The 21,434-nt window shown below is 53.7% G+C and overlaps 1 protein-coding gene across 1 annotated transcript in view; it reads left to right on the forward strand.

Moving 5' to 3' along the window:
• Positions 1-21,434, forward strand: part of CLPB (ClpB family mitochondrial disaggregase) — a 96,550-nt gene that overhangs the window by 3,691 nt on the left and 71,425 nt on the right. Inside the window, exons 2-3 of the mRNA XM_074860611.1 lie at positions 1,120-1,171; positions 18,562-18,648. Coding sequence (XP_074716712.1) covers positions 1,120-1,171; positions 18,562-18,648 — 139 coding nt within the window. The remainder of the gene's footprint in view (positions 1-1,119; positions 1,172-18,561; positions 18,649-21,434) is intronic.

A 21,434-nucleotide genomic window follows, 5' to 3' on the forward strand; every position in this document is an offset into this window, starting at 1 on the left:
CTGCCCGCTTGTGGCTGTGTGTACCCCAAAAGAGGGACCCATACCCCAGGGGATAGGGTGCTCTCCAGGAAGGCGGGTTAAAGACTCCAGAAGGCCGAGCCACAGGCACAAATGACTTGGAGAAGAGAAAGGAGGCACAAAATGTTGGGGAGAGAGCAGGAAGCACCCGAAGGCTGGTAAGAATTGGGGAGGATTGTCCCAGCTTCCCAAAATGTCCCGTACAGCTCCGTTGACTGTGGTTTTTTGTTTTGTTTTTTTTTTTTCCTGCTCCAGCCACACTGCGGATCCGTGAAAAAACTGGGGTGCTGCCCTTACCCCCTCTAGCCAGGAGGTGTCATTCTGTGCCTGTGGTAGGAACCGGCTGGCCTTGGCGTGGTGTCTGGCAACCTCTGGCTGAGGGTGACGGTGCCAGCTGCCCCGTCACACCTGCTGCACCCTAAAACCCGCCATTTGCAGGGTTCGCTTCACCGGCAACGTGAGAAATCTTTGTTTCTCCCATTGTTGATGCAGTTGGTTCCTTGCTGGAGCTGCTGCTGGCTCACCCCCATCCTCAGGTGCCCCAGTATGACCTTTCCCCTCCGCTCCAGCCTTTTGCCAGGCCCATCCCGCAGCACTTTCCGAGTTTAGTTTCCTGCAAATGTGGGTGATCTCCGGCAGGCTGGGAGAGACTGCTCCCCCAGGGAGGAGCAATTCACATCCCTGGCTGCCTCTGCTGAGTTGCTGCCCGGGGGATCTCTTGTTTTAACCATGCAGCATGCAGGGAAGCTGCTGTTTCAGCTGCTTGAACATCTGCATTAGGCCTGGGAGAGGTGAGGAAGGGACTTGTGTGGCCCGGCTGGGGATTCAGCTTGCCCACAGGTTCCCACATGTCCACTCCTGACTGTGCTTTGAGAGCTGCAGCCCTGGCACTGGGGCACGCAGGGAGGTTGTGGGAGCAAGCGAGGGATTTTGGAGTAACCTGCTCACAGAAATAGATCCTTCCTCACCCGTGGTGTTTGAGAAGAGCCGTAAGCACAGGCCCTGCCTTCGCCGCCACAGTGGCCTCCACCACCTCTGGGTTACGCGGTACGTGCGTGTGTTTGGCTGCTAACTCGCTTTCTCTTCTTTCTCTGTTTTCAGAAGACGCTCTGCTGGAAGCTGCGAGGATCAACAACGTTTCAGAAGTCAACAGGTGAGCGGGTTTTAGAGAGGGGTGCGGAGGCAGGAAAGCTCTGTCAGCGCTTGGGGAGGGGCGGGCTCCTCCTCGTTACCCTCTTGGGGCTCAGCGCTCAGCCCTGTTTGAGTGGGCACCCTAAAACTGCCTGTCCCCACACCCCTTGGGGCGCTCCCCTCGCCCTCTCGGATCCAGAGCAGGTCAGAAGGGACGGTGACCACAGTTCCCTGCGGATCGCAGGTCCCGGTGCTGGGATCACAGAGCGTGAGGCCGTGCGGCACAGCGTGGTGCGGACACGCCCCTCCAGGCCTTGTTTTTTGGGGGTCTGTCTCTGAACAAACAGCCTTTGCAGGCTCCTTGGCCTGAGCCAGCAGCTCTCCAGCCCGAACAGGGGTTTGTGTCCCACAAGGAGAGAGCTCAGGTCTGCCTCTGCCACCCCAGCTGACCTGGCACCGAAACACGCGCCCGTTGGGGTGCGGAGCATCTCCAGAGCTGTCCCCACACTCCTGTCCCACAGGCAACAGGCCTCCAGCACTCTTGTTACCATTGGGGTTGTGCCGTGGCATCGTTCGGGAGCTCTTTGGCAGCGTTAAATTCCCCGGGGTGATAACAAACGAGCGTGTTTCTGGAGCCCAGCACGTATCCGGTCCCCAGAAAGCGCGTTTGCTCCCTGTCCACCCACTCTTCCTGTGGCCATAGCTCTGGGGAGGGACGTGGGTTGTCTCCAGCGGTTCCCAGGATGGTTTGTGAGCAGTGATGCTGCATTAACGAAGCACAAGCGCTGACCTCAACTGCAGCCAGTGCCAGGGACTTAGTCTGGATCTGGGGCGGGGGGAAATTAATGTCCTGAAAGCGCAGGGTGAGGAGAAGTATCTGAGAACCAGGCGGTTGTCAGACTTGTCCAGCAGAGCTCGACCGTCCTGCCTGATCTCTCCAAGTAACCCACAGGTGATGAGGTCTCCATGCCCCAAGCGCTGCCCTCAACCAGTACAGAATTAAGATTTTCTTTTTTTTGGTAGCCTGGCAGCTTGCGTAGGACAGGAGCAGAGATGTTGCTGCTCTCCTGTGTTCACCACCCCGGGTGTTTCTCTCTGGCTGAGGTCTCCCACCCAGCGCAGGCAGCCAGGGACGCGGTGCTGCGAGCTGCTGTCCCTGTGTCCCCCTGCCAGACCCCTACGGGCCTGCAGCCATGTTACTGGGTTCAAGAGACTCATCCCCCCTCTCTGCACCCTCCTCTCAGGGAGTTGGAGAGGGCCATGAGGTCTCCCCTCAGCCTCCTCTTCTCCACACTAAACCCCCCCAGTTCCCTCAGCCGCTCCCCATCACACCTGTGCTCCAGACCCTGCACCAGCTCTGTTGCCCTTCTCTGGACACGCTCGAGTCATTCAATGGCCTTTTTGGAGTAACCAAGCAGAGATGCTCCTTCCACTCCTCAGGACCTCAGAGGAAACAGCCTGGCTCTGCTGCACCCCAGGACTGAGATCTGGCCTAAATCAAGGACCAAAGAGGATATTGGTGTGCAGCTAATTGACACATGTGTTCTGCTGCTTGTAATTGCAGGAAGCTGCTGCTTAGGGATGTCTGGGTGATTTGTGAGCCTGGTCAGGCAGAGCAGTGAGAGGGATGCTCTGTGCTCCCTTGCAGCACCCTCTGCATTTGGAGCTCTCTGCCTGCCTCTGCCTAGCTTGTGCCTTCATCCTTTTGGCTCAAAGAAGCAGCCAGGGGTGGGTAGGGGACTGGGAAATGTACCAACACCCTCCCTGCTGCAGGGAGCTTCAGCCTCTGCTTTGCAACAACCTTCCACAGCCCAGGAGCTCCACAGCTGCTCTGAGCTGACAGAGGAGGCACGAACAGGGTTCATTCAGGGCTCTTGCTCTTGCCACTGGCAAAGGGGTAAAGCCCAAAGTCAGTCTTAGCAAGGCAGGAGTGAGACATTCAAAGACTGGTGCAGGCTGGAAGGGATCTTAAAGATCATCCAGTCCCACCCCCTTGCCCCAGGCAGGGCCACCTTCCACTAGCCCAGGTTGCCCAAAGCCCCGTCCAACCTGGCCTTGAACCCTTCCAGGGAGGGGGCAGCCACAGCTTCTCTGGGCAACCTGTGCCAGGGCCTCACCACCCTCACAGGGAACAATTTCTGCCTTAGATCTCATCTAAATCTCCCCTCTGTCAGTTTAAACCCATTCCCCCTCATCCTATCCCTCCCCTCTGATCAAGAGTCCCTCCCCCCTTTCCTGTAGCCCCTTTCAGTCCTGGGAGGCCGCTCTAAGGTCTCCCCGGAGCCTTCTCTTCTCCAGCTGAACCCCCCAACTCTCTCAGCCTGTCCTCACAGGGGGGTGCTCCAGCCCTCCAAGCATCTTGGTGGCCTCCTCTGGCCCCGCTCGAGCAGGTCCGTGTCCTTCTGCTGTTGGTGCCCCCAGAGCTGGACCCAGCACTGCAGGGGGGTCTCCAGAGAGCGGAGCAGAGGGGAGAATCCCCCCCTCGCCCTGCTGCCCACACTGCTCTGGGTGCAGCCCAGCACACGGGTGGCTTTCTGGGCTGCCAGCACACGTTGCTGGCTCACAGGCAGTTTTGCACCCCCCAACCCCCCCAAGTCCTTCTCCTTGGGGCTGCTCTCCAGCCACTCCTCGCCCAGCCTGGATTTGTGCCTGGGATTGCCCCGACCCATGGGCAGGACCTTGCCCTTGGCCTTGTTGACCTCCATGAGGTTCAGAGGGTTCTCCCCTCTCCAGCCTGCCCAGGTCCCTCGGGATGGATCCCTTCCCTCCAGTGTGTCACCGCACCACACAGCTCGGTGTTGGCGGGGAACTGGCTGAGGGTGCGCTGTGAGCACAGCTGAGCGCTCAGGGCTGCACCCGGGAGAGGGCAGCGCCGTCCACACAACACCCTGTTTGTGACACCTGTCCCCCCCAGACAGCACTGTCCCCGCCCCGCTGCTCCACACAGCTCACTGGTGGTGAGTTAGGAGAGGGGAGTCTGGTGTGATAGAGTTTTCTAATATAGTTTTAGGCTTGTTTAAACTCTCTCCCATGGCGTGCCATAATAACTTAAAGGCAGAGAAAAGGCAGGAGGGCTGAACTATGCCAGGTTCTGCCCTTGGGCCACAACAACCCCCAGCAGCGCTACAGGCTTGGGGAGGAGTGGCTGGAGAGCTGCCAGTCAGAGAGGGACCTGGGGGGGGATTGATTGATAATGAGCCAGCAGTGTGCCCAGGTGGCCAAGAAGGCCAATGGCATCCTGGCTTGTATCAGCACTAGCGTGGCCAGCAGGGACAGGGAAGGGATCTTACCCCAGTGCTCGGCACTGGTGAGGCCGCCCCTCGATTCCTGGGTTCAGTTTTGGGCCCCTCACTCCAAAAAGGCCATTGAATGACTCGAGCGTGTCCAGAGAAGGGCAACGGAGCTGGTGCAGGGTCTGGAGCACAGGTGTGATGGGGAGCGGCTGAGGGAACTGGGGGGGTTTAGTGTGGAGAAGAGGAGGCTGAGGGGAGACCTCCTGGCCCTCTCCAACTCCCTGAAAGGAGGGTGCAGAGAGGGGGGATGAGTCTCTTGAGCCAAGGAACCAGCGGCAGGCCGAGAGGGAATGGCCTCAAGCTGCGCCAGGGCAGGGTCAGACTGGCTCTTAGGAAGGATTTCTTTGCAGAAGGGGTTGTTGGGCGTTGGAATGGGCTGCCCAGGGCAGGGGGGGAGTCCCCATCCCTGGAGGGGTTGAAGAGTCGGGCTGACCCAGCGCTGAGGGATCTGGTGGAGTTGGGAATGGTCAGGGTGAGGTTCATGGTTGGACTGGAGGAGCTTCAAGGGCTTTTCCAACCTCGATGATTCTGTCATTCTGTGAACTCCAGCGCGCTGTCTCGCTCAGGCCCTACAGAGAGATTCAAGACACACGTTCTCGCTGTTCAACAGCCTGTCTCATGAGAGGCCGGGAAAGCCAAGCAGAGATATCTCACTGCTCGTGCTGTGGAGCAGTTGCTGATGTTCAGTTCTCCATCCTTTTGGCTCAAAGAGTATTAGAAGAAGCAGGCAGATGTTTATAATTCTCCGGACCGTGTTCTCAGGTACACGCTCTCTTCATCTGCTGCTGGGGACTTGTTTTTCCTTGCTGCGTGAACCGGGGCACTGGCGTTTCTCAAGTGCCTTGTTCAGCTGACGGCTTGTCATGGCCCTTTGCGCATTAAAATATCATAATAGGATGTCCAGAAATGCAAGGGTTTGGCCCGAAGTTTAGGAAATGGACGTGTGAAAGAGAGAGGTGCAAGGTACAAAGAAGATAATTTTGAAACCAGGAGTTAAGTCGTAGTTGTGCTTAACTGCAGCGGGAAAATAGGGTTGAGAGAGGCTCTGGGGCAGTTTGGAGCTGAGGCTGTGCTATAAGGAGAGCACTGAAGAGCTTCTAGGGTAACTCTGTCCCTTACCCCCAAAGAGTTGCATGTTCTCTCTTGGAAGAGAGTGACGCCCTGCATCACCCCAGCGTGTAGGATTAGGGGGCCAAGGGTATCATCCTTGTGGAAAACCCCCGTAGAGGATTTGAATGCCAGTGAGATAAGCACTATCTGGTTCCTAAAATTAATGACAGTTGAGGAACGGGAGATGTAGAGGCCCCGGCATGGGTGTCCATGATCTACCACCTGTTTTGAGGTTCTGCTCCTGAAAAGTGTAATGGTGACCTGGTGCAAGGAAGGGTGAAGCAATATTTCTTGGAGGAAGGAATGTAAGGAGGGGTTGTGTGTCAGGGGGGACTTCAGAAATAACACCTTAAATACACGGGGACGGGGTACATGATGTGGCAGATGGAGGAGGCAGGAGCAGCAGCATCAGAGTCATCAACTGAGAACGGTCAGTGTGAGGTGAATGGTTGGACTGGATGATCTTCAGGGTCTTTTCCAGCTGAGATGATTCTGGGATTCTGTGATTCTGTGAACTGGAGGAGATGGTGACTTTTGGAGCCTGGCTCTTCAGAGCAGGTCACGCTTCCAGAAGATCTCAGCCTCCCCATCTTGGACTGTAAATCTTCCAGGGCGGGTCATCTCGCTGCTTTTTGCTGCTTATTTCCATCTCCTGGTCCTATTCCTTAAAATTAGTTAAAAGTTGATCCCATCAGTTGAGTAGGAAGGGCAGAAGATGGGGCAATGGTGATGGTTAGAGGAGCATCAGGCAGCTGCCAAACTCCTCAATGATGTACGGAGAAGCGGCAGATAGCGGGGTGCTGCTGGGTGGTGAGAGCTTCCACGGGTGTGAGGAAGCAGGTGATGCTCGACGGGGCCGCAGGCAAACACACTGCTTTGTTCCAGCCCTGGGGACATGAGTGGAGGTGGGAAATAGGTGATAACGGTTATAGAAAATCAAAGCTTTTGATCTCAAACCAAGCTGTCCTGCGCCTGTCCAGATCTGTCTGGGAACCTGAAGAACCACAGGCACAGGTGAAAATTGGGCTGAAGGGGTTGAAAGGAGGGTTTGTGTCTGGGAATTTGGGGCAGCACGTGAAGGCAAGGTAAGGTCTGGCTGTGCCTTGTGCCATGGCTGTGGGTTTGGGCTAGGACATTTCCACGAGCCAGCCGAGCTCTGCTCACAAACGGCGTACAGAAGGTACTCTGGTGGGCTTTCTCAGGGTCCCTTTTTGCTGTTGGACTGTTGAATAGGGCAAGCAATGAGACAAAATGAGTGTTAGTTCAGGCAGTAACTAGAAATGTCTCAATCGGGCTTGAAAAGACTGAAGTTATGTATGTCAGAAATGAACGGGAGGCTTATGTTCGGGGGAATTTCATGTTATTCCGACCAGGAATGTTTTCCTTGGTTAAGGATGAAGAGGCCTTTCGACCAGACCTCCCGTGAACACACACGTTAGGATCACCTGTCCAAAGGCTGAGCGACAGGCTCTCCTCTTCCCTCTGTCTCCGCTCTGCTCCCAGACAGGTTTTCTCATCTTTACTGTTTGTTAAACGTGAGAAACGAGGCTGAATTCTTCATCGAGATCAAGGAACGTGTTAAATTCTGAGGCCGTTCCCTTCGGAGCGTGTAGCAAGCCAGCTATTCCCTTCAAGCCCTTCGTGCTGTTAGCCAGGACGGAAGATAACACCTAATTAATGTGGATAGTTTAATTTCCCTCAGCCTCAGTCGTTCGGCGCGTTTGGAGGGAAAGCGAGAAGCAAAGCCATAAAGAATTACTGCCTCGATCCCCCCTGTGTTTATATTCAGTATTAATATTGATTCTCTCTGTTCCAGTGTTGTTTCTTAATAAGCCACCCACAAAACTGCAGGCTTACAGCAGAGTTTTCTCGCCAGATAAAGATGATGGAGCAGTGTTCTCCTAGGCACCGCACGCCTGTGACTCACGGAAACGCGGCGCATGTGTCAGACGGCTGCTCTCGGGCTCACTCGTGACAGCGGGCAGCAACCCAAATCTGTGTGTTGAGGAGATGGTTGGATTAGATGATCTTCAAGGTCTTTTCTAACCTAAATGATTCTGGGATTCTGAGATCTGGAGGTGACCAGGCGCTCTCCGGCTCCTGGAGGGATCCAGCCAGGCACGGCTGTGGGGCTGGGAGCTCCGTCTCAGCTGCTGCACCTTTCCCCAGACTGATGTTTTTTAGGTGGAGGAGTTGCAGAGACAGGAGAGATCGCCCCAAACAGTGATCTCTCCCTTTTGGCCAGGCTGTCTCTGACTCATCCTTGCGCTGTCTCCTCTCAGGCTGCGGCTGTCTCTGCTCCCTCGTGTAGGCGACAAAGCTTGGCGAGCACAAGTTCCCCTCTGCAGCACAATGGGCTTCAGCCCAGATCGGGCCACTGGCCACAGTGGGCCTGAGAAATGCCTGAGAAATGCTCCTGATCCCAACAGCAAGAACACCCCGCTCTGCCCCGCTGGGCGGAGGGTGGTCCTGGTCCATTACCAGCCCCACCATCCAGTCCTTCCCCCTTGCCATCACCAGCACCATGCTCCAGGGCTCATCAGTCCCCACGTAATTCTTACTGTTTTTTTTTTTTTTCCCAGGGCTGGTCAGTCCCCCCATAGTTCTTGGGGTTTTTTTCCTTTCCAGGCTGGTCAGTCCCCACATAATTCTTTTTTTTCTCCAAGGCTGGTCAGTCCCCGTGTAGTTCTTGGGTTTTTTTCTTTCCAGGGCTGGTCAGTCCCCACATAATCCTTGTTTGTTTTTTTTTTTTCTTCAGGGCTGGTCAGTTCCCATGTAATTCTTGTTGGTTTTTTTTTCCCCAGGGCTGGTCAGTCCCCACATAATTCAGGTTCAGATCAGTCGCAGAAACGCCGCTGTGGGGTGTACCCGGCACGTACGGGAGTGCGTGCTGGCAGGGCCAGGCATGTTTCCCCACTGTAACGATGCTGTTTTAGCCTGATAGTGGGGAAAGATTTAACCTGTGGCTGTGGAGGCTCCTGGGCTGCGTGAGCAGCTGTGCTGGCTGCACTCTGTAGTCATGGTGGTGATTTATTTTCTGAGCTGTACCCGGCACGGTGGTGAGATGTGCTGGAAAACAAGGCTGCTCTTCTGGAAGGGCACGAGCCCTTTCTGCTCTGCGGCACATGTGACGTGCAGGGCCTGGACAGTCCTAGCAGCGAGGCCAGAGCAGTATTTGTACTTGTCTTTTACGCCTTTTATATATCTTTTTATGTTTAAATGGCTAGGAGGAGCGGAGTTAAGCTGCCAGAACCACAGCAGATCCGTGAAGACGAGTTTATTTCTAGTTGGACGTTGCCCTTGTCTCCCTTTCGGTCCTCTCTGGCGCAGGGGGTGGGTTAGGGGTGCAGCAGCACCGTCTGTTTGCTTCCCACCTCAAAGGTTCGTTCAAGAATCCAGAAACTGCGTGTGAAAGCATAAACTGGGCAAAAAAAATCCCTCTGTAGCGAATCAGACTTTGGTTACCAACGCGGAACAACACCCTCCTCGGCGTGGGGGTGGATTTTTGAAAGTCCCTTGTCTGAAATGAGCCCAAATCGGAGCTCATGTAGGAGTCACGTCAGCGGCTACCGAAGCCTGACTGCTGCTGGCCACCAGCCAGACGTGGACCTTATCTTCTGCCCTAAACAGCTGCGAAATGTCTTCAGCAGTGCGGGAGGGTTGGAGACAGGGTTGGAAGATTATTTATAATTACATTTACTTCCGTTGCTACACGCTTTATATTATGCTGTCTGTTTACCCTCGCCAGGCCTGTATTTGTTAGTAGGTATCTGAGTTAATGGACACCTGGGTTTTTTAGGATAAACAGATGTTTTTCCTGTAAACGTCCCCTTTAATCTTTTCTCCTAACACGTGGACCAAATTATACAGTACTTTGTTTCAGTGGAAGTTTTTGACTTGGCACACGGCCTCGGGGGCTTGGAGCAGACACAACTGCCCAGATTTCTTCGTGTTGGCTATGAAATATCGGAGGAGGCTTGTATGGGCTGTGCTCTCCTGTGCTGGAGAGCTGAGAAACCGCAAGGGAACGGCCTTCACCAGGCAGCACCGCAGAGCAGGTTTCCCAAACAGGGCAGTGAGGACTGAGGAGGAAAAATAGAAAGTGGGAATTTTGTCGCTGCTCGGTTTCTCGCTGGTTTCACAGGAGCGTTTTGCTTTAACACTTCCTCTCTAGTGACCTTTTTTTCATGCTTCTTGTTGTATTTTGTCCTCCCAGGACGGATGGTGTTTGCACGCTGAGTCATAAGACCGATCTCTTTGCAGTCGGCCTCCAGCCAGCTGCAAGAGACGGAAGATCTCATCCCTCCTTCCAAAACAGCTTGAAACCCTTTGCTGTGCCCAAATCTCTCACTCTGAAAGCAAACACTGACTCGGCTGGTGTGACTGGATGCGTGGTAGTATCTGTGTGTGTGCAGTGCATCTGGTAGCCACCACAGAGTTTATTCCAACTAACAGGGGTGTTTATCACTCTGGCCAGAGTGCAGGAGTGTTGGGTGGGAGTGTTGATCTGCTCGAGGGTAGGGAGGATCTACAGAGAGATCTGGCCAGGCTGGAGCGATGGGCTGAGGCCAACTGGGGGAGTTTCACTAAGGCCAAATGCCGGGTGCTGCACTTGGGCCACAACAACCCCCAGCAGTGCTACAGGCTTGGGGAGGAGTGGCTGGAGAGCTGCCAGTCAGAGAGGGACCTGGGGGGGATTGATTGATAATGAGCCAGCAGTGTGCCCAGGTGGCCAAGAAGGCCAATGGCATCCTGGCTTGTATCAGCACTAGCGTGGCCAGCAGGGACAGGGAAGGGATCTTACCCCTGTGCTCGGCACTGGTGAGGCCGCCCCTCGATTCCTGGGTTCAGTTTTGGGCCCCTCACTCCAAAAAGGCCATTGAATGACTCGAGCGTGTCCAGAGAAGGGCAACGGAGCTGGTGCAGGGTCTGGAGCACAGGTGTGATGGGGAGCGGCTGAGGGAACTGGGGGGTTTAGTGTGGAGAAGAGGAGGCTGAGGGGAGACCTCCTGGCCCTCTGCAACTCCCTGAGAGGAGGGTGCAGAGAGGGGGGATGAGTCTCTTGAGCCAAGGAACCAGCGGCAGGCCAAGAGGGAATGGCCTCAAGCTGCGCCAGGGCAGGGTCAGACTGGCTCTTAGGAAGGATTTCTTTGCAGAAGGGGTTGTTGGGCGTTGGAATGGGCTGCCCAGGGCAGGGGGGGAGTCCCCATCCCTGGAGGGGTTGAAGAGTCGGGCTGACCCAGCGCTGAGGGATCTGGTGGAGTTGGGAACGGTCAGGGTGAGGTTCATGGTTGGACTGGAGGATCTTCAAGGGCTTTTCCAACCCAGATGATTCTGGGATTCTGATTCTGGGATCGAGGGAGGTGGCCCAGCAGCTCCAGGTTTGGCAGTGCTGGGAAGGGCAATCAGCCAGCATGGAAATGGCCTGTACAACCACAAGCAACCGTGAGGAACGGGAGCAATTATTCCCCTTCTTCCCAGCTCAGGAGCCAGGGAGCACCCAGGGAGATGTCAGGCAGCAGGTTGAAAAGAAATACAAAGTGTTTTCTTGCGTAGCACATACTCTGTGAAACTCGGTGGATGCCAGGGAGTTGGAAACTTGAGCTCAGGTAACCACGTGTCACCTCCAGCTCAGAAACCAGTGTGTTGTGGATCACCAGAAGTCAGTGTATTATGCTCAAATCCCTCTGCAAACAGTGATTACTCATCTTCGCTCCCCCACTATCTGCTCCTGGCTGCTGCCAGACACAGCCTCTCAGGCTGGTGCAGTATTTTTCCAACGCACATCTTGGCTGTTGTGTTGCAGTGACTTGGGAAGTCAGCAGTGACTCAGGGCTCCTTCGGGTGAGGCTGCATGTTCGCTTCCTCCCAAACCTGGATGCCAACCATAGCACACGTTAGCCAGCAGTGAAGCCAGCACTTCTAAATTCCTGCCCTCCCCTGTTCCCTGGGCAGTAGCAGGAGGTGGGGTGTGTGTGTCCCTAGTCCTTTTCTTCCTTGATCAGCCTGTTTTGAACAACAAAATCTCCCCTCTGTGCCCTCAGACAACCCTGCTCTCATCTGGGAGCTCGGTTTCCCTTCTGAAACTTCAGCTCTGGGGACACCAACAGCAGAAGGACACGGACCTGCTCGAGCGGGGCCAGAGGAGGCCACCAAGATGCTCGGGGGGCTGGAGCACCCCCCTGTGAGGACAGGCTGAGAGAGTTGGGGGGTTCAGCTGGAGAAGAGAAGGCTCCGGGGAGACCTTAGAGCAGCCTCCCAGGACTGAAAGGGGCTACAAGAAAGGGGGGAGGGACTCGTCATCAGAGGGGGAGGGATAGGATGAGGGGGAATGGGTTTAAACTGACAGAGGGGAGATTTAGATGAGATCTAAGGCAGAAATTGTTCCCTGTGAGGGTGGTGAGGCCCTGGCACAGGTTGCCCAGAGAAGCTGTGGCTGCCCCCTCCCTGGAAGGGTTCAAGGCCAGGTTGGACGGGGCTTTGGGCAACCTGGGCTAGTGGAAGGTGGCCCTGCCTGGGGCAAGGGGGTGGAACTGGTTGGTCTTTAAGGTCCCTTCCAACCCAAACCATCTCATGATTCTATGATCTATAAGATCTTCACTTTGATTTTGGAAATTTATTTCTGGCAGTCTCTCCTTGGCCACTTGCCTCTCCACATATCATGTGCTGTTTGGGGTTCGGGGCACCGTCCCCTCCAGGCCCCCTGTGTCCTGGGAGCAGCCTGCTCCTCTCCTCATCCCTCCCTGAGCCTTGTTTGAATCCCCCCCCCCCCCCCCCCGACGCTGCCCCACGCCTCGAGGGCTGGTGTGTTTTCACACCGCGCTGTGTTCCTGGCCCCGAGATGACCGGGAGGGCTCGGGCAGCGGACACGAGCGGTCTCGAGGAAGACAGCAGCAAGATCAAAAGCTTTTTTCAGCATCTCGCCGCGTTCTCCCAACCAGGCAGATCCTTTTGCTGGCCTCTGATGGGGATTGTGCTTTCATGTTCGGAGATATTGTTGGGTTTGGATGTTTTTCTCCCCCGCTCTTCTGCAAAGCGGAGGGTGAGTCCCGAGAGGCTGAGCACGTTGGAGGGTGTCCCCCACCCCGCAGTTAAACAGTGACATATTGGGGAAGGGCCGGGGGAGATGTTTTAAGTGGCCGAGAGAAACAGAAGCTATTGTTGTCGCAAAAGTTCAAGTTTCCAGCTTCCTCTTCCTCCACCTGTCAGGAGGGAGCGCTGGGCGCGCTCCGGGCGCTGAGCACAAACTCAAACATGCCCTCTGGGCTCGGCTGTGAGCGCGGTGTCACCGAGTTAGTCACCCAGAACCCCGGCAGCGGGGTGAATAGGAGGCACATCTGTCCGGGGGCAGCAGGGGGAGAAGGCTTGTCGCAACCGACTTGGGCTCTTTTTTCTTTTTTTTTTTTTTGGATCAAAGCGCTGGAGCTTTGCGAGCGGCTGTCTCGAGGTAAAAGAGCACAAAGCGCTGGGCGCCGCTTTGCCCAGGCTCCTCCGGCAAATTCCAGAGCAGGCAGGGATGTTCTGCTGGCCAAGGCCCCGCGCTGCTCCGGAGCTTCTGCTCCTTTCCAGAGACATCTCCCGTTCTGCGGAGCGTCCCCGGTGCTGCCCTCGGAGCTGGGGCTCTGCAGGGAGACGGGACGTCCCCGGGAGCCGGCGCTGCTCGCTCGCAGGCTCTAACCATTCAAAATGAGTCAGGAAAAACTTCATGCAGAATATCCCATCTAGTTGAGAAGCGGACAAACTTTCTGCCCTAAAAGCCTGAAAAAAAAACCCACAAAAGGTTTTTCTGAAATCCTTAAAACACAAACACACCACCAAACAGCAGAAGCACCTGCCCTTTATCAGGGTTCTGGTGGCCGGGTCGTGGCGGTGCTGCCGTGTCCGAGGACCAGTTTGTCATTTAACACTGAAAATGGTGCTCAGGGAGCGATACAGGCGTGAGAAACTCCTTAGGAGGCAAGAGTGAGTGTCCTGGGTCTTATTTGGTTAAAATGTGGATAAACATCCTCAACATTGACCAGAGGGTTTTATTCAATTAAAAAAATACTCCTGCTGGTAAATACATTTGGCTGTCTAGGATCTGAGCAGTGCTTGTCGCTTTATCGATTGTCATATCATTAAATCAGGCGGGGAAAAAATTAATGATAGGCTTGAAGACCCTGAACATAAAGTTCAGTTGTCTAGAAAATCTGTTAAGTTGCTGAGCACATTGCAATGATTTAAAAAAAAAAAAAAAAAATCCAGCTCCTAAATGAAATGTCAGTGCGTATTATGCTAGATGATGTGACGCTGGTAATTCTCTCCCTGGGCTCGGACATGTGGCATTCCAGATGCTTACGATTAGATTCCTGAATGGAAAACTACTTGATTAATTCTAATATCTTAGCTCCAAGACCGTAATCGAATCCCGCAGCAGAGGCTCCAGCATCCTTCCTGTTGGATGCACTATGTTTTAACAGGTTTGACTGCTGGACTAGCATCTTATTTCATTATTTTTTTATCTAAGAATGAAGATAATTCATTGTTGAATATGCTTTGCAGTATGTCTGCAGAGAGAAAAAGCCTTCCAGTGAGTCAAAATGTCATTTTTCGTGGTTCCAAAGTGCTTTAAGTGAAGGCTGCCGGTCTGTCCTCTGTCTCACAAGGAGATGCTGAAGTGTTCAGCTGCGGTTCCCTGTCACGGGAAACCAAATGTTAAAATTCACCCCATGTGGAATTAAAACCAAACTCTTGCAGCAGAGTGACCCAGTGGCTGGTGGAGGGCGACCGGGACGGTCTGTTTGCACCTTTAGTGTTAAATCATATTAATACCATGGTCACGTGCAAATGGGGCTGATACTTTGTGGATTACATTAATTAACCCCCGTTAATAAGTGGTTGGTGTTGGGCTGTGAGGTTTTAGCTGTCAGGCAAAAGTTGCCTGAAGGGCTGCGGCTGCCTCGACCCTCATTTAACCAATGCCTTCGTACCTCGGGTGGATTTGTGTCTGGCTTCCCCCTGCCTCTCTGGGGTTCCCCTGTCAGGCTTCCTCTCCATTGCAGTAATATTTTCCTTTATTTGCTGGATTTTATGTGGCTATTAGCCTGTCAGATTGACACACTGTAGGGAGGGGGCGAGGTGGAAGTTAGTGTGTTCAAAGTACTTCCAAATGGCCTAGTAAATACAATGAAATTCAGAAATAGCTTGTACACGTCCGTCTGTGAGAAGAGTGGAAGGTGACTGGGCGTCACGCTGCCTGGGAGAGGATTTTCCAAAGCACTGAGGGTGGGTCGGAGGGGAGACGATAAGATCTCAGTGTAGGTTTCCTCCATCTCTTGCTGGGCTTGGCTACGGCTCCTCGTGGTTTCTGGGGGAGCTGGGGCTGAAGCTGGTCCCCGCAGCGGCAGCGAGAGAGGTTTTTCATCTGAAGGAGCCGCTCTCTGGGATGCGCTGGCACATGCTGGCACAGATGGAGCGGTGGTGTGGATTTCTCCTGCAGACAGTGTCCCTCCAGGCAAGAGCAGGTGACGGCTGTGACCAACAGTGGCTGCGGATCCCGCTCAGATCTGCTTATCTGTTGTGAGTGCAAACACCCTCCGTCTGCATAGCTGCAATGGGAGCTGATCTCCAGAGATAGAGATCTGCCCCGCGCCCCAGCTGCCATCACCCGGCTCGGAATCACAGAATCACACAGAATCCCAGAATCATCTGGGTTGGAAAAGCTTTTGAAGCTCCTCCAGTCCAACCATGAACCTCACCCTGACCGTTCCCAACTCCACCAGATCCCTCAGCGCTGGGTCAGCCCGACTCTTCAACCCCTCCAGGGATGGGGACTCCCCCCCTGCCCTGGGCAGCCCATTCCAACGCCCAACAACCCCTTCTGCAAAGAAATACTTCCTAAGAGCCAGTCTAAACCTAAACTCTCCTGTCCCTGCAAGGTAGGGCCATGCCTCAAGCCAGCAGTGTGCCCAGGTGGCCAAGAAGGCCAATGGCATCCTGGCTTGTATCAGCACTAGCGTGGCCAGCAGGGACAGGGAAGGGATCTTACCCCTGTGCTCGGCACTGGTGAGGCCGCCCCTCGATTCCTGGGTTCAGTTTTGGGCCCCTCACTCCAAAAAGGCCATTGAATGACTCGAGCGTGTCCAGAGAAGGGCAACGGAGCTGGTGCAGGGTCTGGAGCACAGGTGTGATGGGGAGCGGCTGAGGGAACTGGGGGGGTTTAGTGTGGAGAAGAGGAGGCTGAGGGGAGACCTCATGGCCCTCTCCAACTCCCTGAGAGGAGGGTGCAGAGAGGGGGGATGAGTCTCTTGAGCCAAGGACCCAGCGGCAGGCCAAGAGGGAATGGCCTCAAGCTGCGCCAGGGCAGGGTCAGACTGGATATTAGTAAATACGGATTCTGCATGAAAGTTTGTCCCTCTGCTACCATGTAGTATCAAGTATCAAACTTTTTTGGAGCCAGGACCTCTTGTTTACCTGCCAAATGGTTCATTGTCATGAAACTTAATTGTAAGAGAACAGAAATCCGTTGGTGCTGTGGATCATTGACAGAGGTCGTGGCTTTCTGAACCACGTTGGGAGCTCTGAATAAAGGCTACCAGTTACTTTTTTTACTATTTTCTTTGCTATTGGATCTCAATCCAAGGGCCTGATGAGCAGTTCAGAGCGTCCAGCACCAGGGCACCAGCACCCTGTCAAAAAAAAGTGGACAAATTACCTACCTGTACCCGCTACCTACATATTGTACCACTTGGGCCAGAAGATTGAGATGCTTCTCTGTAGGGCTTGGCTGAAGCCACCTGCCTGCTGTCGTCTCGTGCCCCCACAGTCCCGATCTAATTGGGCAAAAAGTTCAGCTGGAGGGGGAATACGGATCATTTTGGGCGTCTAATTGGGATGACAATTACCTGGCTACTTTCTCAGGGCAGCGGGAAGAACTTGGCTTCAAGACATGAGCCAAAGCTGAGGCATTGGTGTTGCTGGTTGGAAATACCTGTAGGATTATATATTTGTTCCTTGGGATAAGTCTTTAGCGAAATGGCTGTGGGGATTTTGGGGTTTGCAGAGACTCTGTGTGCAGCGGGGGTGTTTGCCAGGCTAGTGCTCGTGCTTTCCTTTGTTTGTTCCAACTGCAGGAAGAGGAATACGGTACCTTTATCTGCTTTTTACTCATTTCACCCCAGCGCTCTTTATTACCCACCTGACAGAGTTGCCAGCACAGCCAGCTGGGGGCAGTGAGTTTGAAAAGGGTGGCCCAGTTTGGGCGCACAGCTCTCAGCATCCTTTTGCTGTCTGACTTTCCCAGTGCATGCAAGTGGCCCCCGCTGCCACCAACTCCCTTATCTGGGGGGATTTTAAAGAACTTCGAGTGTGAAACGTGTCGCGTGTGTTCGCTCGTGTCTCTCGCAGCACGGAGTGTAACAGTCGTTCCATCCCTGTTACACCTGCACGGAGGATGTGCTGGGCAGGAATGGCCTCACCCAGGAAGGAGCATGGAAAAGCCTCTGTTTGGGAAAAGGGAGAAGGATGAGCTGAGAGGGGAAGAACTGCTGCCTCCTGCATAGTCCTCTCTCCTTTCTAAAACCTGACCCATGGCTGCCCTGGCTTGATACCGGCGGCACCTTGTTCTTGGCAGGTAAATGGCATTGTAGTCGTGGACTTGAACATGACTTTGTCTCGCCTCATTTAACTGGAGGGCTCTAAAATTTGTGTCTGAAGTCTGAACTTCCCTGGGGTCTGCAGAGAGAGTGGTGCTTCCAGACTGTCATTTCATACCGTCTGGGGTTGGCACTTCACAGAATCCCAGAATCCCAGAATCACCGAGGTTGGAAAAGCCCTTGAAGCTCCTCCAGTCCAACCATGAACCTCACCCTGACCGTTCCCAACTCCACCAGATCCCTCAGCGCTGGGTCAGCCCGACTCTTCAACCCTCCAGGGATGGGGACTCCCCCCCTGCCCTGGGCAGCCCATTCCAACGCCCAACAACCCCTTCTGCAAAGAAATCCTTCCTAAGAGCCAGTCTGACCCTGCCCTGGCGCAGCTTGAGGCCATTCCCTCTTGTCCTGCCGCTGGTTCCTTGGCTCAAGAGACTCATCCCCCCTCTCTGCACCCTCCTTTCAGGGAGTTGGAGAGGGCCATGAGGTCTTGGTTTAAGACGAGCTGAATTAGCTTCCTCAAAGACCTGTCCCTTGCCATTAGCTGGGGGGAGCACAGGCACTTTTGGGGGGGGCTAGACTCCCCACATTCCCATGGGTTTGGCCACAGGATGTTCTTTGGTTCCCATGGTTGGCCGTGAAAGAGGAGCGTTGAGTAAATTTGTCTATGAAATGTCACTGTTCTAAGGTACTGCTTGGAATCTGGTGCTCAGAGTAACAGTGGTGTTGCTGCAAGATCAGAGGGTGCTGAAAGGGTGGAGAAGCCTTTTGACACTTTGGAGTCTGAAGAATATAAAAGTAAAAACCACCAGAAGCCGTGTAGGAGCAACATTGCTAAAAGGTGCCGGGGAGGGGTTAGGGAAACGGTGCAAAGGCTGAGAAAATTTTGCAGGAAAAGTACCAAGGGTAGTTCGATGCCTCATATTTTTTGGGTTTGTCTTGTTTGTTCTCACGTCATGTAAGAAAACTGCAAAATATCTCCCGTTGGTGTGGGCTTTGGAGAGCTGCTGAGCTGCTTCCCAAACCCTCGTGGGTGCACAGCAGCTGGAGATCCAAACCTGTGGGTTGATCAGCTTTGCTCTCCACCGTGCTGCTGGCTGGTTCTTCTGGTATTAGGCTGAATAGAAGAAAGAAATAAAGAAAAGGAGACGGTTGGCACTGCGCCAGTTGAAAGGGCTGTGCTAGTTACCCCCTGCCACTTCGTTTCAGTCTGTAGGCGATGAGAAACTGGATTGAATCCACTTTTCATGCCAAGTCTTCTAGGCTGCGCCAGAGCAGGTGCCTGCGAAGTAAAATATCACGCTTTCCTTCATTAGCTCTGCTCTGCTCGGGATCATTTCTCTGCATTTTCTTCCTGAACATGTCTCTCCTCTGGCCAGGTTGTTGCTGGAAGGCGCTGACGTGAACGCGAGGCACAAGCTGGGCTGGACTGCTCTCATGGTGGCTGCTATCAGCAGGAACTCCAGGTACGTTTGTCTCAGCTTTACCGACATGTAGCGGGTAAATCACAGCTGCCTCACCTTTTCGTAGAGTCCTACGGAGCTCAGAGAGAGTTTCCATAAAGTTTGGGCTGGTTTGGGCAAGCTAAACCCGGGGGAGCTTTTCACTTTTCCTTCGCCTGGTGTGTTGGGTGACAGGTGGAGGTTAGGCTGCCCTGCAGTCCCAGAATTGCCCGTCGATTTGGCTGAATTGGCCATTGATTTTGGCCCTCCGATGGGTCCGTGTCCTTGGGGTGGCGTTGTGGAGGGTGTTCTAACACCCCACCGTCCAAAATAGCTCCCGGAAGAGCTGCCGCGTCCCTCCCGGGCTGCGGGGCCATGGCTGGGTCTTTCACACTAGGCCTTTCTGAAGCAAAAAAGGCTGAATGCTGGGCCCTCCCTCCTCAGTTCCCATGATGATCGCTGTGGCTTCTTGTAACCTTTTAAAGACACTCTTAAATATATTCAGTCTACAACTAAATTCAATTAGTTTTTTTATTTAAGGAAAAAAGAGAAAAAGAAATCCAATTTTGGAAAACGTGGGACAGACGGGAGAATGAGCTTTGATGTTACAACCTCTCGGGGATGCTTTACTTAGTCACAAGTTCATAAGCAAAAAAGCCTAATTACTTGGGAAAACACAGGATTAAAGCGGCGCACAAAAGCTGAATATCCGCTCTCGGGCGACACGATTCGAATCCATGTGCCGAGTTCGTGTGTGGTGCAAACTTTGATGTGTGCTATGACAAGCTGAAAGTCGTGACCTCCTTGGGGAGCTCCTTAAGACGAGCCCAGAGGCGGGGGCTTGGGGCTGTTTGTTTAACTTTGATGTCCGAGCAGCAACGGGCCCCGTTGTTTGCCCGGCCGTGGAGGGACGGGCTTCGGAGCCTCCCACCTTTACCAGTGGACAATGGTCAGCAACGGAGTGTGACGGCTGTTGACCATTCCGAGTGACTGGTGGACCAGAACAGGGCTGCCCGAGTTGCAAAGGCAAAGAGGAGACGGGGAGAAAGGCTGTTCATGGTACAATAATGACCTAAAATCGGCTCTAAAATCAGGTAGAAATGCTAATGAAAACATCTAGGCGGTAAAAAACGTTCAGCGCCCGCGTGCTGGTCCCTTGTTACAGGCTGGTAGAGCGATAACGGCGGCGTGTCTTATTTGGGTACCTGGCAAAAAAAAAACCCACAAGCTTTTAGCTGTGTTGGGCAAATGATTTTTCCCACATTTTGGATGAATACTGATTTTAATTGAAAATTAAGAAGTCCTTGAATATCTGAAGGTTGGTAGGACGTGTCTCCGACAATAGAGTGGAAGAGTAGATACTTCATGGAGGCAAACACGAGCACAAGCCAGGCTTACTCCTGGTGTAACCACTCTGTTGATCCCGCTGGGTGGGTTTGGCCCTCCGTACCGCTTCTAGCTTTGTAATGTCGGCAGTGGGGTCTCGCTGCTGGCTGGGAAAGGTATTGATTGAGCTGGAACACGACACAGAGAGAGGTTGAAATCCCTGACAAATCACAGACGTAGCCTGCAGGGAGCCAGCAGAGCCGGGCGTTGTGTGTGCAGCCGGCTCTGGAAGTGGAGAAGGCACAGCCTGGGGAGCTGAGGGCTTTGGCTCAGTGGCATGGGTTTGCCTGCAGAATTTTAAATGTTTATTAGTTTTTCCCTCCCAGCAGAGTGCCTGCTGGTTTTCTAGATCTCTTACAACCCTTGTACATACATGAGGTTGGAGCTAAATACGACTTACCCCACTTTGCAGTAGGATGCAGGATTAATTTTTTTCTGAAGCGTGGTCCCTCTGTGAAGAGCGATGATCTAAAATCGCTTCATCCAGCCCCAGCAGCTGATTTGGTGGATTATGAGTTGTTACAACTCTTGGTTCTTAGCCCATCGGTCAAGCAGGGGGAGGTGAGCTGGGTCGTTGCCTGGCTTGCACGTCGGAGGGGAGGTAACGAGCGGCTCAGGGACGGTCACGACGCAGCCCGCTGAGCAAGCGTCTGCGCTTACTCTTAGCCTGCAGCGAGAGCAGGCTCGTGCGATTTTGTTTAACCCGCTTGCTCTGTCACCGCTTCTTTTTTTGAGGTTGCTGATACCTGCACAAGCTGCTCAGAGCAGCTTCAGGGGGCTGAGACATGGTAGCTGTTTTCATCTTCGAACCACTAGGCAAAAGTAAGCCTTCAGCCCCAAATTGCTGTCTTCCCAAAGTCGTTTTTCAGAGAAGAACTGTGTTTTCAGTCTCTGCTGTGCTGTTGGAGATTTCTGTGACCTGTCCTTTAGCTCTGTAATGTTTCCCAATTTTCACAGCCCTCAGTCTTCCAATTAGGCAGCTACAGTCCATATGTTTAATTTAATTTCAGAGGCACCGCATTAATGATTTCTGTCAGTTGCCATCAGCTACAAGATGAAATCCCGTGTGCCAGCGGGCAAGTTTGGGGTCTGTCTTTCCTTTTTACAACAAAACGATGATCATTTTCCTCCTCTTGAAAATGTCCTGTGTCCAAAACACACGTAAAGAGGTGTTGTGGTACCTCCCTACTGAGAGGTTTCAGAGGGGAGACGGGTGCGTAGCAGCGGAGCCTTGGCACCTCTCAGCCGGGGTGGTTTGGGATCTAGTCCCGGGCTACCAGGACTCCCAGAATCCACTCTGTGGCTTGGAGGAGTTAGTTCTTTTTCCTAGTGTCCCTTACGCTCTGCGTCTCTCCTGGCATGCAGCTGGGGCTCTCTCTTGCCCCGCAAATACCCAGCACGTGGTGCCAGCACGTTAAGCCCCC

Source organism: Strix uralensis, chromosome 2, assembly GCF_047716275.1.
Source record: "Strix uralensis isolate ZFMK-TIS-50842 chromosome 2, bStrUra1, whole genome shotgun sequence".
NCBI lineage: Eukaryota > Metazoa > Chordata > Aves > Strigiformes > Strigidae > Strix > Strix uralensis.